Here is a 22,445-nt window from a genome sequence, read left to right as displayed (position 1 = left end):
GGTTACGATTAAGTATATTTCATTTCTGATATGCAGGATATTATTCCCCGCGAAAATTTTGCAGCTTTTAGGCAGCTTTCTAGTCCATTCGTAAACTTATAGATTGATAGCTTTTTTCCTTACTTATCCACAGAGCTTTTCTTTTCGAAGGACCTCGCCTTCTCACCTCCCATCGAGTTCTCTGCTCCCGACGACCGCATTCAAGGATGCTCGAGAGTACGCGAAAGCTCGGTAACGTCTTCGGGTATTAATCGCGCGATAATGACCGACAGATGAAGAAATATCGTTCTCCGATGACGCGTCAGTGGGTTAAGGCGAATCCCCGCCATTATGACGTGTCAGCATCCGGGGTAATCCGCGATAACCATTTATTTCAGATCCACGGGACGGGGCGAAAGGGGTGGCTGGAGTGGAGGACAGCGCGCTGGAAGGCAGAAGGGGGCGGGCACAAGGGAAAGAGAAGAGCCGCACAAATCTTCCTTCCGTGGACAACTTGAAGAGTCTCTTCGAGCACCTCCAACCCCCCTTGTCCCGTTCCTTTGCTCTTCTTCCGCTCGGTCTGCCAGCCTGCGAACGTAATATCCTGCCCCGGGATAGCTCGAACCTTCTAACGCGAATCTCTTCGCGTCTCCTTCCCACGAGTCGGGCTCCTCCAGTTCCGTTCGTCGAGCTGCGCCGTTCCATCCTCTACCCTCGCTCCCCTCGGCCCTTCACGGTGTCACTAATACCGTGAGGATTAATGTTACGCGGCGGGGCTTACAGTCCACTATTAATTTCATCGGGAGAACAATATCTTACGTGCAGCACGGTGTTGGAGTATCGGGTGCACGGGCCCGTGTATGTACCTGCCGCGCCCCCTGACGATCTAATGCGCGGTTAGAACTGGGAAACGGATCGTATCTACTTGCTGGGAACTGTGAAGGTTGCGCTAGGGAGTGGGATGTTGTTGGTTTTTCTGTGTGATTCGAAATACTGATGGAACGCGGATGTTGGTTGTCCTGTCAGGCAGAGGGCGAGGTCAGGGAGTGATTGCTGAATGTATTAGTACTTGGGCTTCATCGGGAATGTTATTTTATATGGGATTAGAAGACGAGGCAGAGGTTCAAAAGATATTCATATAACTGTAACATCATGCACTAAGATATAAATGTTTGTTAACGCGTAAAAATGTACACCTACCAATTTACAGATTACATTACCTCCACTCAATTGCTTCCACAGTTTCAACAACCGCACCTATCCAAACCTCGTCGGTGGAACGAACTGACGATCCAGATCATATTTCTTTCGCCCTGATGTTTCGAGAGCATCATAGTTCGCGGTAAGTGTAATACAAAGGTTATTACAGCGCACGATAACATCCGGGGATAGCTGACGGGCTTGACTGACGAGCTCTCAGACGTCGCTGCAGGAGCACGCCATTTGCGAGGGTCTTCTGATACTTATCTCAAAGTAATTAGAAGTTGGGCTGGAATTTTGTATACGGTTTTCGCTATTCGTCCAGCGTTATTAGCACCCTCCAATTCTACTTAAAACAATTACGCCTTCCCCTTTCTTTATCTAAGAACAAAATTTACTGACACTGTCAATCTACGGAATACTTAAACCTCTATGCTCTTCCAAACGAACAGACACTTTACACTCTTTATACTCTCAAAGTTCTCGGTAGTCTTACCCATCGCAGCAGGTCCCATCGAGGCAGAAAGCGTGAGATGGCCGTGGAAATGCTACTGGACACCTTTTCCCGTTAATAGAGTACGAGACAACTTCTTCCATTAACTTTCCCGTCCCGTCACGGCAATTTGCAAAGTAGCTGCACATGCGAATAAATCCTCCCGCGGCGGGAGCACGACGCTGACTTATTTATGATCGTCCTTTCCTTCGGAGGCCACGGGTAAAGGGTTAAAAGCGAAACAATGCCCTGGTCGATGGTGTTTTCATGCGGTCAGGACTGAGGAGGATCGGTGAAAGGACTCCGAAACCCTTTGACGTGTGCCAGTTTCCCTACAGGCAAAATGTTAACGGGAAATCTGCGTAGTGGCACTTTCTCTTTCCCACTAAATTGCCTATCGAATGATTCGACAAATGAACTCGGGCTGAGATGAGGGTAGTGTCGAGCTGACTTTTAAGAACCTCAGTAGAGATCCTTAAAACTAGATTAAGATTGCCAAACCTGGAGCATTCACTTGATAGCTAATTTTATTCTCAGTAGACTACCATTAAATAATAATTTCAGGCTCATAGTTCCATTACCCTCTTCTATAAAATTCAATAATAAGATGAAGTAGCAAAGAAACTATGTAGTTCCCTTTCGAAAACACTAAATATACTAAATATACTACCTTTTCCTCCTCTAGTCAAAGCTAGAAGGAACGACGCAGCTCTCCATCACAGGCCGAAGGTCTGCGAGACAAAAGGTGGCGATGGGGGGAGTCGATAGGCATTCGATTAGCGGAGTATCATCACGCTGGCGCGGGTCCTCGGCGCTGCCCTGGCCAGAACGATAACGGTAACCGTTGGGTCGGCTGCTCACGGAGGCAGCCTGCACCTCGGTCGTCTTCATGATCAGAAGAGCGGCAGCATCCTGGTCCTCCCTTTAGTAGTCTCATACCACTGGCGTATACCCTTACTATGGTACCCCTGGCGGCGCGGTGCTAGCCGTGACACGAGAATGTGATTAATGATCGCGACGGAGAGCCGTGCACACCGTACACCACTCTCCTCTCTTTTCTCTTCCCCCACTGTCACGGTCTCCTTCTCCTTTCAGCCCTGGCCAGAGTCGATCGCACTCTTCCATGGACGACCACCGCGTTTTCTCGTCCCTCGAGCTATCGCGCTCTCTCTTCCAGCAACCCCTGCTGCTGCCGCTGACGTTGCTGCTGCCGCCACCGCCGCCGTCGCTGCAACTGGCCCCACGGTACGCTCTCTCTCTCTTTCTGCAATCTGACTGTCTGCCAGCTTTCTTCCCTCGGCCTTCCTCTTTCTCCCTTTGTGCTGAAACTCGGATGATTATCTTGCACCTATTTCCTAGGCCCTGATGGTGCTGGGATCGTGGGGCTTCTGGAGCTTCTTGGCCAGCGAGGGTGGCTGTGCCATGGATGAGGACGTAGGGTAGTTTATTGGAGGAATTGCAGATATTGGGGGATCTTTGGAGAAAGCTACGTGTTACCTCAATGGATGTTAAGATAGCTGTTTTGGAATAAGTTTTGCTTTCAGTGTATGATATATTCTACCATATGACAGCTTGTAATCAGTAGAATATGTCAATGCTAGTGTGATACTAGGTTAAGAAGTAAAGCTCTTTTTTCGAACCGTGGAAACTAGGCTTGTTTTCCACGGAGAAACGATTGCACTAGAATCTGTCTGCAACAGGACTCAGTGGAAATTAAGAAGCGAAGAGTCGAGGAAGAAATCAGTCAGTGCCCGTTCCAAGTACGATGACTTTGACTCTGTCGACTTGCTTTCAGCTTATCTAAATCGCTTATCGATACCTTGCCCCTGCTTTCCTTCAATACCCGAACACCAAGGATCTCAATCACGCTTGTCTGTTTCGATTCAAAAGAATTACACTCCCTGTCTTCGTAGATAACACAAAATTTCACTTGCGGAAGAATTCAGCTTACATACACAGTAACTTCTAATTCCCCCAATCCAATTCCAGAAGAATTCACCATTTCAATATACCTATTCCACTAATTCTGATTCCATCCACCCTAAAATCCGTCGAACTCTCTCTCCAGCGTCGCTAAAAAACTCCCAGACACAAACCCACCCCCAAACCCCCTCGAAACCCAGCCTGAACCCACCCCCGAATGGTCTCTTTCGCCAGGCAGCTTTCCAAAAATAATCCGCCGACAGTATCGAGTTTTCCCTTCGACAGGGTGGCCGTCGAAGCGATGGCCGACGAGGACGAGCCCCGAAAGAAGTGAACGCTTCAGAGAGGGACGGAGCGCGTGTACTCCCCGCGGAAATCAACGGGGGTGCGAGCGTTTCGCTGAAATTTCCGGCGTATTGTCGGCGTTCGGCGGCCGTGGATGATCCACGGAGCCACCATCAACCCCTTTTGTGAAGGAGGAGGGTGGAAAGCGGCGGGAGGAAGCGAGGGAGAGGAAGCGAGGACGAGGAACGAGGGCGAGCCCGATGGGATATAGGGACGGCGACGCGTCCCTGGCGACGCCGCGACGCTGACAGCGTCCCGGTCTTCGACCAACCTCATCCCCTCTGTTGGCGGACTCTATTTCCGCGTTTTCTTTGACACACCCTGGATTAAAAGCTTCGTCTGTTTCTGCGACCTAGCAATCTGGATTACCGAGCGTCGCGTGACCGCTCCTCGAGTGCGCTGATCGTTGGGGATGATCTGCTGACGTGGAGAGGCTCTGTCGGCTGGCGGCTTGTAATTAAATGGAGGATCGATGTTAAGAATAATTCAGGAATTGAGGTTGGTTTACCTTCGAGAAGAGAGAGAAGGGAAAAGGAGAGGGTGGCTATGGGAGAAGATATGTATTTGCAGGTATAAAATAATACATACTTCTCCTCACTTCACTGCTTTCTAGAGAATAGTATCATTGATTATTAATTATTATACGGCTACACACATGTGAATAAACGAATTTCCTCATAAAATATTGACCCAAGCTTTTCCGTTTGTTCATGCAAAGTTGTTGCCGTGCGTACGCCCATGTCGGCAATATTAGCACCGCGGGCAGCAATGGCTAGCTGCTTTTAGTCCAGGGGATGAAATACTTGATGATATTAAACATGAATAATGTAACGACTCGGGGGCAAGGAACAACGGTCGCGATAAGGCTTTCTAGAATACAGCATACGCAAAATCACAATGTAACAGCTGTCGAGCGTGTAAGAACCGAACGATGCCGAGCAAAAGGGAAAGAAATGGTACTGTTGGTAACTTGCATGCATAAAAGTAGCTTTGATAGTACGACTGTGACGTTGACAAGCTTGCATCACTCCACAGGCTATATTAGATACTAAAATATCAACTACAAAAAAGAAATAAAATGAAATAAATTAGGAACTTTACTTTTCTGAAGAAACAGTATGGCGATTCAAGAACTCAACTCATAAAAAGTGGATCTAGGAAAGGAGAGCGAATGAATATCGCGAAATTAGGTTCAATTAACCGTGGAACGCCGAAATAGTTTTTCCCCTCCCGTAATCGAAGGCTTATTGGCAGGAATAGCGACGGCAGGGTAAATTGGTCGAAACAAGAGGGCACGGGAAGCGGGAAAAAATCAGTGCCGGATGACTCGTCGGTTTCTGAACGAACTGGAATGACTAAGTGTGAATTCAATTAAGGGTTTGTTTTAAGCATCTATCAAACCTTGTTTACCAGCGGGCTCGTTATTTACGTAACACGATGAAATCGACAATTCTGCCTCGGTTAATTAACGATTTCGATGGTAGGCGAGCCGATGGGCTTCAATTTTCACAGTCTGCTTCGCCAGCTAATTGTCTCTTAGTTTTTAACTTCAAAAATATTCTTCGATCCTTCCTTTTTCCATGCAATCGTCGTTTTTATTATTTCTTCGTTGAAATATTCCTTGCAGTAGTTCCGAGCCAGCAGCCATCAGGAGCGGGAGCGACGGAAAAAACAGCAGGGTGTTAATAATGGTCCTGGAATTTGGACCAATGTCAAAAGACCCTTCTTCGTCCAATCCCAGTCGATGAGAGCGCGGCAGGATGTTTCTGTAGGCCGGACCAAATAGTTCAGGGCGGACCCTTCTTTTAATTGTGTCGAAGGGTCGATCCTCGGCCTGGCCAAGGGCTCGTGAGAAGCGGAACGCGTGCACGAAATACGATTCATCCGTCCGTGGCTTTTCCGTGAAAATGGTACCATTAATTTGGGCTACGTCGACTGTGGGAGATGGACGAATTGTCGGAACTGTGAGCAGTCCTTTGGGACACTCGACACTGTCTTAGTTTTACGATAAAGTGAAAGAAAGGAAAAGAGGGCATTTATGGACCTTGATACACCTTAAGCTCCGTTTTTTGATTATGGTCGAGGTCCCATTCTGCGACAGAGTCAGCCCAAGGATTGACATCTATATTTTCATCTATTCGCTTGATTAAGACATTTTTAAAACGTTCTGTCGAACTGTGGAGAATCGTAGCTCGTGTCTACGATATTGACACGCTTCGTCCTCGAAAGGGGCTGTCACAAAAGGAACGAGAGCAAGTCGATGGAAAAAAGAGAGCAGCTGTGAGGAGAACCTTGAAATGGCGATTCTATGCGCGTCACGAGTTGCTCGGCTATGATCCTTCCTGCTTTGTGTTATCGCCAGTAGATTACGTTTTTGTCCATCGTATTTGAAGAGAGAATTTAATCTCGCTGGTTAAAGAGGACTATGCCCTGTTAACTAACAAATCGTGTCAGCTGCCGTGACGTTCAATACAGACGAGAATTGAGTTTGCAGAGAACTGAAATCGCGCGGAAAGTGGTACAAAGAACGATAGATAAGGCTGAAAAAAGAGTGGAGGAAATTGAGGGAATAAATTAAGATTCGATTAAGATAAGAATGAAAATTGAATTTTAGTTCAGAGTATACACACGCAAATGTGAGGCAAAAAATTGTCTAAAAATGAATAATTGAGAATTCAATAAAATGTATTATTAGGTATCACCCTGTATACTTCATTTATACCAGTAGCTTATATCCTGCTCCATGAGAAGAACTTCCCCAAGATTCCCATGCTTGTCGGATAGCAAGATTAATATCGATCCCTCTTCGTTCGGGAGATGGTCAACAGAATTACAGGATTAATTACACGAAGGGTGTTAATGCCCAATTCGGTCAGCGTTGAAGGGGATGCTTGTCGCAAGACCGAGGGTGTCATGACGCTGGTCATTCGTCGGCTTTCTCCTAAACCGCTGATAAACTGTGTCATCAGATGCTCAAACATTTATTTACATCGTAAAAAACTGAAACGACGATAAAAAAAAGTATCAACTAGAGAAAGCATGGATACTTTTTAAAAAGAAAAAAATAGGATAATATTTCGTATCTCGATTACTGAGTAGTCCTCTCGAGAAGGCGCTAAGAGTTCTTCTAGGTATATAACTAGAGAAAAGATAAATATTTCTAACAAAAATTAGACGAAAACCTCCGTACCCTGATAACCGAGAATTCGCCTTTCGAAGACAAGCCTCCATGCAAGAATCCCGATAGCGACTCGTAACTGAACATCGAGGAGACTCATTGCTATTCCGCGAGTAACTCACGCGGGGCATTATGGTAGTCGCAGTCGGGGCTCTGCTAAATTGAAAACAAGATCCGTCACGTTTTCAGCCAAGCAAAAAGAATTTTAATGAATTATAAGGAGCAGGTATGAAGGAGGATTGACAGGCGATCCTGGTGAAATTAAAGGCACTGCCCACTGACGACCGCCATTGTGCCTGAACGTTTTTTGCTGGGCTATGCTTTCTAATGTTCAACACGAACTACCTTCCTCTTAATTATATACAAATTTGCATCTAAATCGTCAAATTTCCAAACATCTACACGAATTTCTAAACCTTTTTAATTTCTGAATTCCACTTGTTGACACAGTCTAGATAATAACACTACCACCACACCACTCGAACGTTAAACACCAAATTTCCCGCCACCTAGCCTTTATTGCTCCAAAAACCCCACTTTCCACGAAGACCAACCCTCCGAATCCATCCCTCATCTCTCACAAAACTCCTCCATTTTCGGAGCACCCAAATTCCCCTGCTCGACCGTCACCCCCAAGGAGTTCCATCCACAGGAAATCGTTCGCGGTCAGTTCGCGTCGAAAGGGCCACTCGGTGGGAGAAAAAAGAATTTAATGAATTATAAAGACTGTAGCCGTGGCTGGCGGCGGTCGTGGGGGCGAGCGAGGCCGAGGAAGGGGATTGGCAGGCGATCCAGCCGGAATTAAAACGGCTGGCCGTCGTCGGCGCGGTGCCGATCCGTCTTGGGGGTTTTCTTGCGCCCTGGCCTCGGGCCGAACCTTCGAGCGTGTATAGAGGAGGGTCCAGGAAAGAGTTCGGAAAGGCAGAAGAAAAAGGAGCTGCGAGACGGGACGTCGAGGCGAAGCGAGCGCAGGGGGGTTGAGGCGATGGTACTAGGGGACTTGATGAGAACGGCTGGTGGGGGAGGGTTTCCGAAACAGCTCGCCGCTATCTCGACTGATCCGATCAAGATTAATGAACGTGCGGCTTGCGAGTCCGAAGCCTTTGCGCCGCCCAGGCTGCTCCTCTTCTCTCTTTCTCTCCAGCTCGCCACCTTCCCGCCCCGCGACTCTCTTTTTCACTCTAATTCTTTCTCTTAGTTCGACGGTCTACGCAGGGAGCTGCGGACTAGCGACAGGTACCGTCGACGAGTCCTCGTAATAGCCCTGCTCCCTTCGGACCTTCGCCGCGAGTGCTCAGGTGGACCCTCGTTCTTGAGTACTCACTGGAAGTTTGCACCAGCGATGATACTCTGGCCAATCGGTAGCGAAGATTGACCGGGAGTCAACTAGCGACGGAGTTAAGAATAAGTCCTTGACTCTTACTGTACCAAGGTGAAACCACTTGTCAGAATTCAGATAGAGAGTTCTACGAATTAGGATTTCGAGAACTGAAATAAATATAGAAAGAAATTCTGAACACTTCTGGATTAAGGATTTGTACACACGTGAAAAGTGTGAAAAGCTAAAAATTTGAAAATTTAAATTTGAATTTAAAAATTCAAAGATTCAAAAATTTGAATTTTTCAATAGTTGGAATTTTTAAGGGTTGATACCTCTGCTCCCAGTAACCCTCTTCCACCGAGATCTACCTAAAAGGACCCTTGTTTTCAAATATTCGCTCAAGGTTCCCTGATCCAACAACCACGATTTCATCACATCTCCAGCGAAAGTAGTATGAACACTTGTCCCGTGTGAAACTGCTCTGAGGTTCGGTAACGAAACCAGTATCACGATAACGTCTCGCAGCGTTTTCTCTCGCGAGGTAGGCAGTCGATACGGGAAAAGTTATAAAGGGACGTATTGGGATTGGCAGGGAAGATAAAGCAACGGTAGCAGCAGCAGTAGCGGAACTCCTCTTTTTGTCGCGTCCGGCTACTTGGAGATAGATGTGTCGCCGAGGACGGGGGAGATAAAAATACACGTCCCCCTCGGCTCGATGGTTTTAATTAATTCTGAGGATCGACGCGACCGCCCGTGTTAACTTTCCGTGTCCCTCGCTGCGTCAACCGCGCGTGTCCCCGATCGCTACTGTGCAGCAGCGGCTGCCTGCTGGAAACATGCTCAGGGTACTCCTGGGGTTGTTGCTTAGTGAATGACGCCTTAGATATTGATATTCGAAAACGATGGAAGTGTCCTTTTTCATTTGCTTGATTGATTGAGTGTCGTGAGGGCCATTGGTGACCACTTTAGAGTTCTAATGCTTCTTTGAGACGGTTGCGATGTTTATTAGGTTTTCTGTAATAAGTAGCACGCTATCTTAAGAATTTTTAAGTCATTGGGGAGATGGAATTTCAGGGATTATCGCAATATAGGAATTGCAAATGAATACCACAGCATTGGAGGTACCAAAGAATAAGCAGAAAACTACTATCTACCTCATAAAAATAAAACATGATACCACCATGACCCATGATACAGACACAAGAGCTAATTTCCCAAAACTCGCCGACTTCCCCAGGTTTCCCTTCATCAAGCCTCGACGCACTTGCGCTCAGCATCGTCAGGATCGAACATGGTGATGAGGTGTCCGCGGTGTCTGCGGGCTAGAATCTAATTTCACCAGGCTCCCCCTCGACGACACGGAGCTCCTGTTATCTTTAGTTACAGCCTAATGTGTATTTGAGATGCGAAACTGCCTCTGGGGGATGTCAGTCAGTCGCTGGAGCGAGCGCAAAGTGACGCGACGAGCGCGAAGCGGCGAGAGAAGAGACTCGAAGCGAAGAAGAAAGAGGGACAGAGAGCGCGGGATGCTTTGTAATTACGCTGCCTGATAAATGGAGTCGTGACTCGTTAATCCCCTCCAATTACGCGTAATGGGGATCCCTTGAATCTACGTTCCCGTCATTTTTCCTAGCCCCGAATTCGACTGGCCCCGATCGCGACCACTTCGATTGGACAGGTGTCAGCCGTTCGACAGCTGCTGTTTATGGAAATCAGGAGAACTGCAACGCTTTGTCCTTATCTTGAATATATTGCTGCTGCTTATTGAGATAACAGGGAAGGATAGGTCTAACAAGGCAAGTAGCTTGACTATGATTGGTCAAAATGTGTTTAGAGTTAAAAACCAATCCACTATTGGTTCTAGTTCATACACGTAGTTGTTGGACACATAATTGGTCGACTTGCTATTGCATTATTACGTAGGATATTTTCCATAGGCTGTTTTCTTTCCACTAGGTAGGTCAAGGAAGTCGATTTTATGTAGAACAAACATGAAAAATTACAGAAACTATTCGAAGACGTCACTTAACGTGGGCCTGGAGTCAATGATTCATGACATAAAAGAATTTGTGATTCTGTTGAGCAATTACTCTACCCAGCTACGCAAAAAGCAGTATCTACTGAAAATATTTTACTGCTACTTTTGCATTAGAACAAAACACAAAACGTTCCCCATTATCCAAAAATGCAAGGAACTCAATCTCACATTACTGTGTCCCTCCCTTTCTCTATAGTTATGCTGTACTGTAATCCTAGCAGAAAAAACCCAACTATATTTCACCAGTCCACCCTTCCCGATCGAAGCAGAGCGGTCCAGACGCATCCTCCGGCGAACCTGGAACCGCAATCACCTTAAGTAGTGCAACGCCGGCAGTTTCCCGTGCAGTCATTTATCAGAGGGATCGCAGCGCGTTGCGCAACCGAAGTGTGTGGTCAGGAACCCGTTAAATCTTGACTACGACGCGGGAAGGCAGAGGAAGGCGCGAATTTCGCGTTGTTTGTCCACGAAGTTTGCCAAACGAGCGATTCACCGGCCACCCACTGCACGTTCCGCAACATACAGCTTGTAGATGATGCGATTGCCAGCCGGATGCGGACGAAATGACCGTGCCCGCGTACGGATCATTTGTCTCCTGCCGCAACGAATGTGGAACGCGCGGCGTGTAGGTGGAACAACGTCCTGAAAATAGGGTCACGGATCACGGAGGTGGATCTGATAATGCGAGACCGTGGTACTCCAGGTTCGCCTGGAAATTTCGCGCAACAGTCTTCAGAAGAAAGCTGATTCGAGGCTTCTTGCGAGGCTCTTTGACGTCTAATGGCGAACACTTGGGGAATCGTCCCTGTCACGCCTTATCGACCTCCATACGCGGGCATGTCAGCTCTGGTGGACAGCAGGGTAATATTTCAGCGCAGCGCGCTTTGTCTCGGACGTCAGGCGACAGGTTCCTTCGCCTCGTTATCGGTGAATAGATAGAGTTTTAAGAGTGCATCGAATCTACGCGTTCCAGGGAGGATTTTAGTTCTGAAGACTCTGAGATAGATTAGGTATCGGGGTCCCATTGTTTACATGGTTTGATTATACTTTACAATTGTCTGCAATGGAACAGGGGAAGAGATAAGCCGACTGCCTCCCGCCGAGGTCGTTACGCTCGGGAACAATCAATTGTCCAGCCTATTTGCCTTAATTTATGCCCAACACCGTCTATATCCGAGAGTGGCTTGTAAGGGTATTCAGCGCCGGAAGACAACGTAGGTCGGCGCCGCGGATAACAGGCCGGTGTATAGATCTTGCAATTAGCTGCTCTTGTGTGGTTCCTTCCTCCTTGCCCGTCGAGAAGCTCGCTGTTAATGCTGTCCCATGCTGGCTCGCTGAGATTTCTTACCCCGACCCATTAGGATCGATGAGAAATGTTTGATGGAGTCACGATACACTGTGCTCCAATTAGCCTGCGAATCAAATCGATTCTTTCTTTTGGCAGCCATGAGATGGGGTATCTGAGCTTCTGTTGCAGGGGTGCTCTAACATTAACAACTGGTCTGTCCATATCTTTACCTTTACCCCTTGAAATTTCCTATTACAGATTAAGTAGTACGAAATACATATTCTAGGACTAGATAGAAATAAATATCCCTCCCAAATGTGCCTCAGCCGAATTAAAAAACGTTCTTCCTCCAGCATCCCTCGATCCTCCCTTTCGAGACATTTTCATCAGCTCGTTTGAAAGTCTTTCACAAGTCACGTATCATAAGAAGGAAGGAGTCCAAGACTGTCCTGAGATGAATCGTGGCATTTTAAACATTCCTGGCATCATGAATATCGTTGTTCGCGAAACACGGTGGACGTGCCATCGTCGATCGGAACGTAGCATGTCTGACTTTCGATCCTGGGTGGTAGCAGGTTATCTCGGCTGTTGGCCGGGCTGCTGGTTGCATGGGCGGAGGCAGGGTCGTGCAGACGGCCCCTCATTCGCTTTCCGGGTGCCACCCTTCTTTTCGAGGCTGCTGCGGCATATCCCCAGGCCAGGGCTGCGGCAATCACGCACGTGCTCGCGCATGCGCCGACGCGGCAACGCCGCACGCATGGGCGCGTACACACGAACGAATGTGCGCGCGTGGGCGGCAAACTGGCCAACGACAGAGAACCCCTCTCGCTTCCAATTCTGTGTCTCCAAGATGCTTGTAAAGCGTCTTGCTGTATTACAATGGCTCGTGTAACGTGGCTCTTGGTAAAAAGATTGAATTAATTGGATGCAAATTCGAGGAGTTACCATCTTTTTTTATCATTTATCGCAAGTTGTTTATTTTGGAGACATTTATCAGTTCTTGACATTTTTTTTCATATTGGGCATTGTTAAGAGAATATATTGGGGGATTTATATGACGAGTATAATTGAAATCATGAAATTAAGTTTTGGGGAAGTTTAAGGATGAATAGGGATGGATAGTAGGGGTGGTTTCTATGGAATTATTTGTTTTTTAACTCGAAGGGGGTTGGAGTTTTTGGTTCCATCAAGTCCCTTGAGACTGTTCTCAAAGCTGGCGCCATGTTAGTCGGTTCTGTCAGTGTGACTCACAAGTAGCGTTATCTCCTTGTTTCTCTCATACATTTTCCAGCAATAGGTATTCCTTTTTGAGGGGATAAATGATTGATCACGCGTACCGTGGAACTGGTAAATTTATGCGCGCAATTTTACATACGTAATAAGGATGAGATACTGTCAACGCTGTCAAGTACACAACTTTACCTCGACTCGGCTGGCTATCGTTTGTTTTCTGCGTGAGTGATGCATCGCGTGAAAAACTGATAAAAAAGTACGAGATAACGAACCGATAGCGCCCGAAATGCTCCTCATCTTTAACCTTGGAATCCTAACTTTCCTCGGCTGCATGAATATTAAAATGTCAGAATTGCAAAAAAACGAAATACTAACAAAAAACGATGACGAACGAAAAAGGGGTGCTTTCGTTCAGAAAAGACGGCATTATCGTAAATTACGAAACATTTATTTATTGATTTATTTACTTCACGATTGTATTTGATCGGTCTCATACGATCAATATAAACGCCAAGCATCGGTGTCTGTGTATGTGTGTATGCGTGTGCCCAAACACGTTCTTATCGTACAGGCTATATACATTATCGATAGAATATCAAGGGATACAAGGGTCTCACATCGAATAGAACGTTCTCGAAACTCGTGCACTTGCTTACTTAAAACACGCTAGTTACACTAGATCGCCACGCGCTCGTTAGAATTAATGCTGCCGTTTAATGCTTCTTAGTACTGCTACGTTCCTATAATTAAATCTGATAAACATCGTTTTGGTATATCGTCACAGCGACTCCGTGCACTCCTATTCACCTCGTCTGCCCGCTGCAGCTTCTGGTTTCCGACGACGCGCCCTACCCTCTAAACTAACTTGGTCGGTCCTTATACTTTCTCGATAAAAATAGACATCATCTTCGGAGCAGTTATGTACAAACGTACGTGACGCGAGCGAACGCGATTCGCCAGATCTTGGAACGAGATCTCCGAGGGGAACAGGCACGATTGTCCGTCTACTGTCGCGTCTGACGACCACAGGGAGATTCTACTTCGCCAGGAGACAACGCGCTGTCCCCGTCGAAAAACGTTCGCGAGGCAGACGATTACTCGACGGAACTGTTCTCTCTTGGCAAATTTTGCGAATTAAAGACTCTTATACAGAAACGCGAAATATTTGCGACACCAGCGATTTGCAGCGAATATTTCACGACGATAGGTTCGTGACTGAATTATATACGTGTGGTATCACGCATTTACATACAGTGCTGCGAATATTTAATATTGGGAATATTGAATTTTTAGAACATATGGGAGTCTTCAATTCGAGAGATTTCGTGGAATAAATTCTCTATTTTTTGTTTAATTTCGTATTTGAATCCACGTCAAAGTTCGCGTCAAATTTCCGCCTTGGATGTTATTGTATATTTTGATTCTAATTTTATTTGTGCTTTTGATTGCTGCAACAAGCGTTCTCGCGTCAGAACGCAAGCGTCACTGTACATTTTGTGGAGTTGAATTCGTCTTACAGCGTCGATCCGCTCGTCTCCCTTAAATAAAGCGTATTCGAACGTCTCGCGACCCCTCGTCGACCACTCATCTCGTTAAGACCCCACACTTACGCGATAACATACGAAATACGATGCGACTTTAATCACAATAGCAATAGAACTTTCTTTACACGACTATGTACACGCGCACCTATTTAAGTATATGTACAGTTTTATCGTGGAACATCGATCACTTTGTTGCTGCTTCTTCTGTATCGATAAAGACTTTCTCAATTTCTCAGAGCCTCGAAGTGACTGAGCTGCTCGATCTATCTAAAAATCAGAAATAAAGACCCTATATTTCTACGCGCTTCGAAATTCGCGGCGACACCTCGATTTTGGCAGTCGGATTAGAATCATGAAAAGCAACTAGAATCTCTCGAAAATTACTAGACATTCGACAGATTATCGATAGAAGAAACTTTGAGCTACAACGTACCAAATGCCGCGACCAGCAGTCTCAACACAACTCTTGCATGCAGATTCACAAATATTTCTCAGACCTGAGTCCCCTCACTGTCTAGTCACAAAGTCCTGAGTAATTCTTCACTCCCTTTCACTCGAACCGTCCCATTCCAAAGCTCTCAGTCTCTAGAGCCACGTCTCCACACTCGACACTTGTCACTCAGTCCTCAAATTCTCGTGTACTCCTGCAAAAGTACTTTGACGCGGTCCGAAGAGCACGACGAATGTCGGTGAACTGTCAGCGACATCACTCAAACCTCGGCGACGATTAGCGTCACTCGAGGACACCCAAACGAGTCGACGTTCTGGACCGAGGAATACTGCGCAACTGAAGAAACAGCCTCACGCTAGGACTCGTTTGTTTCAATAAGCCAGCGGCTCGATCCTCCTGCATATCATCCAGATGATGATGACTCAGCTGTACTCGAAGCAGGACTACGTTCTTAGTCAGTCCTTTGCGCATTCAGGTCACCATTTAGTCTTCTCCCTAAGATCACCATGGTACTCAAAGTACTGCTTCACTAACTACCCCCAGAGTGAAAGACAAAATTGCTGCTTCCTGCTTCCACGTGTCCTAGCCTCCTTCCCATTATCCATCGAACCAATGATCACAGGGCAGTAACATCCACTCTTCCGTTTAAGTCTCCTCTCCAACACATCCTCAGCTCCAATCGCCCTCATCTCAGGAACTAAGCCTTCCGTCGACCCTACGAGCCCACAGCGACGAATCCCCCGTCGCCATGAAAACAGTGGAATCGCGTCCCATAGTCTGGCCCATCGAACGAACGTTACAGCGCCGTCAGCCCGTAATCAGACTTAATCGGTGGCGGCGGTATGGGCGCTGGGACCTGGGACAGGGCCGAGGGGCTGGCCGCGGGGGCGAGGGGACTGATACTTCCGGAGCCTATGTGTCCCAGCGGCCCTCCCGTCGGGCCCTCCATCATCCCGCTTACGTGATGATGACTCAGCTGCGCCTGCAGATGGGCCAGGGGGTGCGGGTGACCTTGGAAGCTCGGATGGACCACGTTCGTATGCGGAAGAGCAGCGTTCACGTGCACGTCGGCCATCTCGAGGCCCACGCTCGAGTCCAGGCTGCTCTCCATCCCGCTCGACGGCGAGTTATTGTTGTTCTTCCTTTGGCTATTGTTGTTCCCGCCCGCCGATGGCTTCGTTCTTCCGGTCGCTGTCTTCGCTGGCTTCGCGGCCGATGCTGCTTGACCATTCGCGTTCTTCCTGCGCACGTTCTTCGTGTTCGGCAGCTTGTTGTCCTTCTTCCACTTCATGCGACGGTTCTGGAACCAGATCTTTATTTGCCGCTCGGAGAGGACCAGCGTGTGCGCGATCTCGATCCGTCGCCGACGAGTTAGGTACCTGTTGTAATGGAACTCCTTCTCTAGTTCCAGGATCTGGTGCCTCGTGTAGGCGGTCCTCTGACGCTTTGGCTCCATTCCTGGCTGATACGAGCCGTTCGCTGGAAGAAACAGAAGAGAATTTGTTAGATGATCCAAGGAGCCTGGTATAGTAAAGTGAGGGCTCTAGGGGCTTACAATACTACTTTTACAAACTACGTCTATAGCTATAAAGATAAAGAAATGAACTGGATTTCTTCTAAAACTCGAAAGAATTTCTTCTTTGAAAAGTGAAGAATATAATAAAGTACATATCTATCAGGAAGCAGTAGGATTTAAAACTTCGATCATTAATATCTCAAAGTTAGAAGCACGTGGCATAATTTTCCTTCACAATCGCAGATATAACATCTAACTCCTCCCACAGACCTCTCACGATCGCTCGACCCATACGTTTCGTCAAACTAGAATGGCAAACTGTCACTTAATTGCTCCGACCTCGCAGTCTATTGCAAAATGCGACGGTAGAAGTGCCTCGTGTAGCAAACACATCAGTAATATCGCGCAATTTGCGGCTGAACATGAATCGTCCTTTCCACTGGCGTTTCCATTATTCTTATCTCAGCGCTTTCCTCGCGGCTCGAAAACAGTCAGCAAACGAACTGCAGGAGTAGGCGATCGGCGATTGGAAGAGATAAAGAGGTATGACGCGAGCACTAACACCGTGGCATCGCGTTCTCTTAAGAAGCGTAATAATAACCGGCTCTACATTTCACAATCGGCAGGCCAATGATCCAAGGCCGATTCGTTCGACAGCCAAGTAGCTGTCGGAGCTGACGCTTGTCGAACTTGAACGAGGATTATGGCTGTACGTCTTTTGTCCATTGGAAAGTTTCAGAAAACAATAACTAGAACCTACTGCATGGAAGCAAATGAGGCTTGATTTAAACGAGCTCCTACTCAGCGGTAGAAAATTCTATTCAACACTGTAGCTTGTTCTGGCTCTGCGTCATCCTGTATGGAATAATTTTGTAGCAGAGGGACATTTTTGACGTTCTCGACAGGCTAGAATGTTGCATGTGTCACTGACGCTCTATACGAATGTAATGCAGGCGAATTTATTAGAAAACTCGATGTTTTACTCCTGCAAATATATAATTTTAGAAATATTTAAATACTTGGGATTCAAAGGGTCAATAGTATTATCAGAAATTGTCATCGTATCCCATCACTGGCACTGCTTTTCTCGCGAGCAAGGTGACGCGCGAGAAAGGACTCGACGATCCAGGACCCTATCGAGCGACGTAGATTGTCTAGAAGCGTTCCTTGGTGGTCCGACTGATTCGATAGAGGAAACATAGGAGCAAGTTTAGTTTAGAATCTGTGCAGACACATTCCATTCCGAAGCTGACCGACTGTCTCGGGAAGCCCCTCCTAGCGGCAGCGTCAGGTCATCCAGCTCGACATTCAGAGGGGAGAGATTGCAGTCTCCGACAGGCCGACGGACACGCATACCAGAGGCACTGGACATCGAACTGGGGATCGTGCACCAGCCTGTGTCCTCCCGATAATCTGTTCCTTCTTTGTGAGGACGGTGGCTCCTTGTAAGAGTTTCGAGGAAAAATTGGCTGCTAGGGCTGAGTTGAAAGCTCGTTTACAATTTAGTAGTTTTACTCGAATTATTCAGATGCTTTTATTATATAGTATTTTTTGTGTTCATGTTTGAAAATGGCGTAGACATAAAGTGAAAATGCCTCCTTGAAATATTTATAATTTATACCCCATAGAACCATAATCTAGGGGTTTCAGAGGAACAAGAGAAACAATTACTATAGGAAGACGCTTTAAAAACTTGTTTCGCGGACAATGCAACATGTTTCTTTGACCGTCGCTATTTTTCGCTACCTGGAAATATGAATTATGACATTCGACTTTACGTCGATCGTATCCCCAGTAGAACGGACCCGAAAGGAATAGTTGCAAGCTGGAGTGAACAGCAGATTTCTCGGTCAAAACGGAATAGAAATTCGAGGCTGCAAAGGCAGCCCAATTCTGAAGGATATTACGTTGCAAAAATTCTCTTTGAACGTTCATAATCCTTCTGCGAAACGCCTACTGTTGCCTGGCACCCTCGCGCTAATCCACGCCATTCTTATCGTTACTCGCGTTTTCAATAAATAACACCCGAAGCCGACACGCCACGTGCTTAATTATTACTCCTTGATCAAGGCGTGTAACCGCCTTAATTGCAATCCCCCTGCTATCTCTTACTACCTTCCACAAAAACGATCATTAAGGACGTGATTAGGAGTCAGTATGGAAATCGTAAAAGGCAATTGAACCAGTTTCTTGCGTTCCTGCGAGACATATCGTTCTCATGTTGAAGATCACTTCTGTTACAAGACCATAACTACACATAATTCATTTACCTCGTGTTTGCTTTGAGGGTCTCCGAAATCTACTGTTTACTGACTCAACGCCTGTTGCGAGATGAAGAATGGCGAAACGTTAGGCGTAACTGAATGGCTCGTAAACCACTAAGCTTCTGAAATCTCGCGCAGGTGATCGGAAGGTGCAACGATAAATTGCAGCTCATCAGTCTTCCGACTCTTCGGTAACGCGTCACCTTACGACCCACAATGTATCAGTCCTACAGGTAAACTGCGCAACGCCCTTTCATCTTTTGTTGTGCACCTTGCGCTGGAGTCTAGGTCATCCCTATCCTGACTACAGTCCCAGATAGAGACAATGAGTTATGTGATATTTTGAAGATGGATGTGACCATAGAATATTCGACTCGAAAATGGGAGGAACTATTGTCGAACCTCGATTAATCGAGTCTCGACTATTCTTACAGCTTTTTGTACAGGATTAAAAGCTTCTCTGTCTTCAATTTGCAACACCTGGAAATCTATATTTAAATCCTGAGTGAACTTACTGTGGTACAATAGTCGATATAGTCGATAGACAGAACAAGCAATCAAGTTGGATCCTTCAGAGAAGGTTCCGTCGGCTGGAGACTCAATACCTAAACCTTTCTATTTCAAACCACTGGAATACCCAAACTCACTATTGTTTCAAAAATTCCTACAATAATCCAAATATCATCCCTCTTAAAACGACAGCACCCTCTAACCACCTATCCCTAAATCGAGCCTCAGACACCCAATTGACACCCTCATCACCTCCCTCCCAAGGTCCCAAGAATCTCACTCACCAACTCCAGCAACGTGAATCTTCTTCATCCACGGATAAATCACCCGATCCCCATTCTCCTCCTCATCCTCCTCCTCCTCCATCATCCCTGGTGACCCGTCCATCATCTGATCGTCTTCCATATCATCCTGATCAGACCCATCGTCCACATGATGCTGCTGTTGGGACTGTTGCTGACTTTGTTGCTGCTGTTGCGTGCTCTGTATATGCTGCGACTGCTGAGCATTGGAAGGTTGCAACTCCGGCGAATTATCGCGATGCAACTGGCTAGAACTAGCAGGACTACAAGCATTGCTCTCGTGCGGCGGCTGCTGACTCGGCTGCTGATGATGCTGTAGACTGTCCGGCGGCTGCACGTGATTCTGCATGATACTAGGCGACAGAGGAGTGGAGCCGAGGACAGTGGACGCGGGCGGCTGCTGCTGGGGCTGTTGCTGGCCCTGCATGGAGGATGGACACGTGAGGGGAGGTTGCTGGGCCTCTGGCGGCATCGCCAGCGCGCCCACCGCGTGATGGTGAGGATGCAGGCTCGGATGGTGAACGGCGTGGACTTGGTGGTGAGGATGATGAGGTCCATAGTAGCCACCGTAGCCAGCGTAGCCACCGTTCAGCTGGACCGCGGACGAGGCACCATAAGGGGTGGACGCTGCTTGGTGGTGATGCTGGTGGTAGCCATACTGCAGCTGATGGGACTGGGGGTGATTCAGGTGATGGCCACCGCTGCTGGCTGGGAAGAAGTCTGCACCAGTCGAGGGGATATAGTTACTCTGACTGTACTCCTCGCTGGGAGGGAACTTGGGGTCCACCATCACCGAAGTCGTCGCCAAGTGGTGATTGCCAGCCGCCTGCTGGTGCTGGTGATGGTGGTATCCGCCGCCGGCGGATGGGTTCATCAGGAAGGAACTCATCTTGGCGATGGCTCTTCCTGAACACTTGCAATCTCCTTCCCGACACCTCAACTAAAAGTCACTGTTTCTCTACGTTCCCAAGTCTCTGGTCCCGTGACACTGTGTTAGTTCACGGTCTCGCACCGGCCCATGTTGACAATCATTGGAGGCGAACACACTGCACAGTACTGTCCGTGGCCGACATCCTTCTCCCCCAGGATTCTGAACCGAGCGAGTTTTTCCCGAGGAGGAAAGAGCCAGCCGAGAAGACGGGAAAAAGGAAAAAGCCCGGGGCAGAGGAGAAAACGAGCGAAAAGAGCGAGAGCACGGAGAGCAGCAGACTCCCGGTGGATAGCTGCTTATCCTCTCCTCTCCTTCCGCCACTTTTGCGATCCTCCACGAAGCTCCGCGGTCTCGTTCGCTCCTTCCCGCCCACCAAAGCCCGATTACCATACCACGTGACCGCGGCGCCGACCAATCAGAGCCGCCCCCAGTCCGCGACCATGATGGATAGCGCGGCACGCATGCAACACGTGAGTGGCGCCGCGAGAACCACTGCGGCAGGTGCACCAACTTCTTCCTTCCTATCGCTCCGAAAGCGACGGTCACCGATTTCTCTGTCCACTCGCTTCGTGGATCACTGACTTTTTCAGTCTAGTTTATATCAGACACTATGCACTTCCCAGAGAATGACAGACTGATAAGTTTCTAAGTGAGGCCTTCGAGGCACCCTTTATCTTCTTGATCCAATTTCAGCGTCGGGCCGAAATAACGTTTCTTTCACTGGATAACAATTATCAATCGCTTCGATGTTGATCACCACACACTGGATCGTTAGGAATAGGTCGCACCGACGAAAGAAATCGCGTCGACCGGCCAAGCTGTCAGAGAGCCATGAAAGTGAGCTCGTCCTGCCTCGGCAGAAACTCGTCTGGCAACTCTGGTCTGTTCTCAACTCCCTCCAGGTCCGACGAGGCCGGCTGGCTTCGGAGTCGTTGCGAACAGTCGGGACAGCCCCTCTCCTCGTCGCTCCTCTGCCTCTCCCGCCAGCCAACCCCACTCCCTGCGACCACGAGACCAACCCCTGCCACGGAAACCGTGGATCCTGTGCCCTTATGGGGCCATACTCGAGGGTACCTATATAGAACCGTATAGTCACTCCTACGGATCTCCTTAACCCGCCTCCATCCTTCTGAAATCCATTCGAGTGGTGTGCTCGATCCACGTACAGACGATCGACGCGGATGTTGTTGCGATTGAACTTGTTGGGGTTAGATATTGTGGCCTGATTAGGAGTCGGTGCGCGTGAACTCAATTTTGGGGTGAATTTGACTTTTTTTATCGCTTGGTTTTGGGTAATTTTTCGAGGATAGCGTTTCTAGAGCGCAGAGACTCCTATTTTGCACATGTTATCATGAAATCGCGAGTGGTATGCAGCCTGTACTGTTTCGAGGGAATTTTGGCTGAGTTATGTTTTAGTAACTCTACTTGTTTTAGTGATTCTACTTTGATATGCTAAGGGTTGAGCATGACTTTCCATATTCTCTCATTCTACAGAAATGAAGAGACTTACAGTCGTTACTAGCTCTCTGTCTTAATTCTAAGGGACTAACAAGATAATAACACTATCTGCAAATCCTCCAAGCATTTCCAAGATCACCACAAATTTCAGAGCACTTACAATAAACCTTCTCTCATCCTCGAACTTGAAGAGATGATACCTATTTCAGTTAATATCAATCGTGCCTCTAGGAATCCCATGATCTCGAGTAATAAGGTCACGCAGAAGCAACCTTATCGATAATTGAGGCGTTCGCAATCGGTCGGCGCGACGACTTTCTATCGCTTGGCACCACGAGTATTATGACCATCGACTCTTCTATGCGCGCGTTACGTAAGCCGCCTCGACGCGGTCCAAATTGAAAGTAATGGCTCCGGCGCTCTTTCGCAGCGTGTTTATATCAGTGTTCTACAAGTGTCTCGCTGCACTCG

The 22,445-nt window shown here is 47.5% G+C and overlaps 1 protein-coding gene and 2 long non-coding RNA genes across 3 annotated transcripts; 1 reads left to right on the top strand and 2 right to left on the bottom strand.

The window, feature by feature from the left end:
- Positions 1-4,873: 4,873 nt before the first annotated feature.
- LOC143179977 (uncharacterized) lies at positions 4,874-5,793 on the top strand. The gene is made up of 2 exons (XR_013002052.1): positions 4,874-4,896; positions 4,986-5,793. It is a non-coding gene; the product is annotated as an uncharacterized LOC143179977 (long non-coding RNA).
- A 7,631-nt stretch (positions 5,794-13,424) lies between these two features.
- Positions 13,425-15,738, bottom strand: LOC143183359 (uncharacterized). The gene is made up of 2 exons (XR_013002589.1): positions 14,976-15,738; positions 13,425-14,809 (listed from the first exon to the last, which is right to left on the bottom strand). It is a non-coding gene; the product is annotated as an uncharacterized LOC143183359 (long non-coding RNA).
- A 5-nt stretch (positions 15,739-15,743) lies between these two features.
- Dfd (homeotic protein deformed) lies at positions 15,744-20,595 on the bottom strand. The gene is made up of 2 exons (XM_076384869.1): positions 19,568-20,595; positions 15,744-16,472 (listed from the first exon to the last, which is right to left on the bottom strand). Exons 1-2 carry the CDS (start codon positions 20,472-20,474, stop codon positions 15,790-15,792), a joined length of 1,590 nt encoding a protein of 529 aa, XP_076240984.1. The 5' UTR covers positions 20,475-20,595; the 3' UTR covers positions 15,744-15,789.
- Positions 20,596-22,445: the final 1,850 nt, after the last annotated feature.

The sequence above is a fragment of the Calliopsis andreniformis genome, chromosome 1, assembly GCF_051401765.1.
Source record: "Calliopsis andreniformis isolate RMS-2024a chromosome 1, iyCalAndr_principal, whole genome shotgun sequence".
Lineage (NCBI taxonomy): Eukaryota > Metazoa > Arthropoda > Insecta > Hymenoptera > Andrenidae > Calliopsis > Calliopsis andreniformis.
Note: the sequence above shows the minus strand (reverse complement) of the source record. Positions and strands in the feature narration are given on the sequence as shown.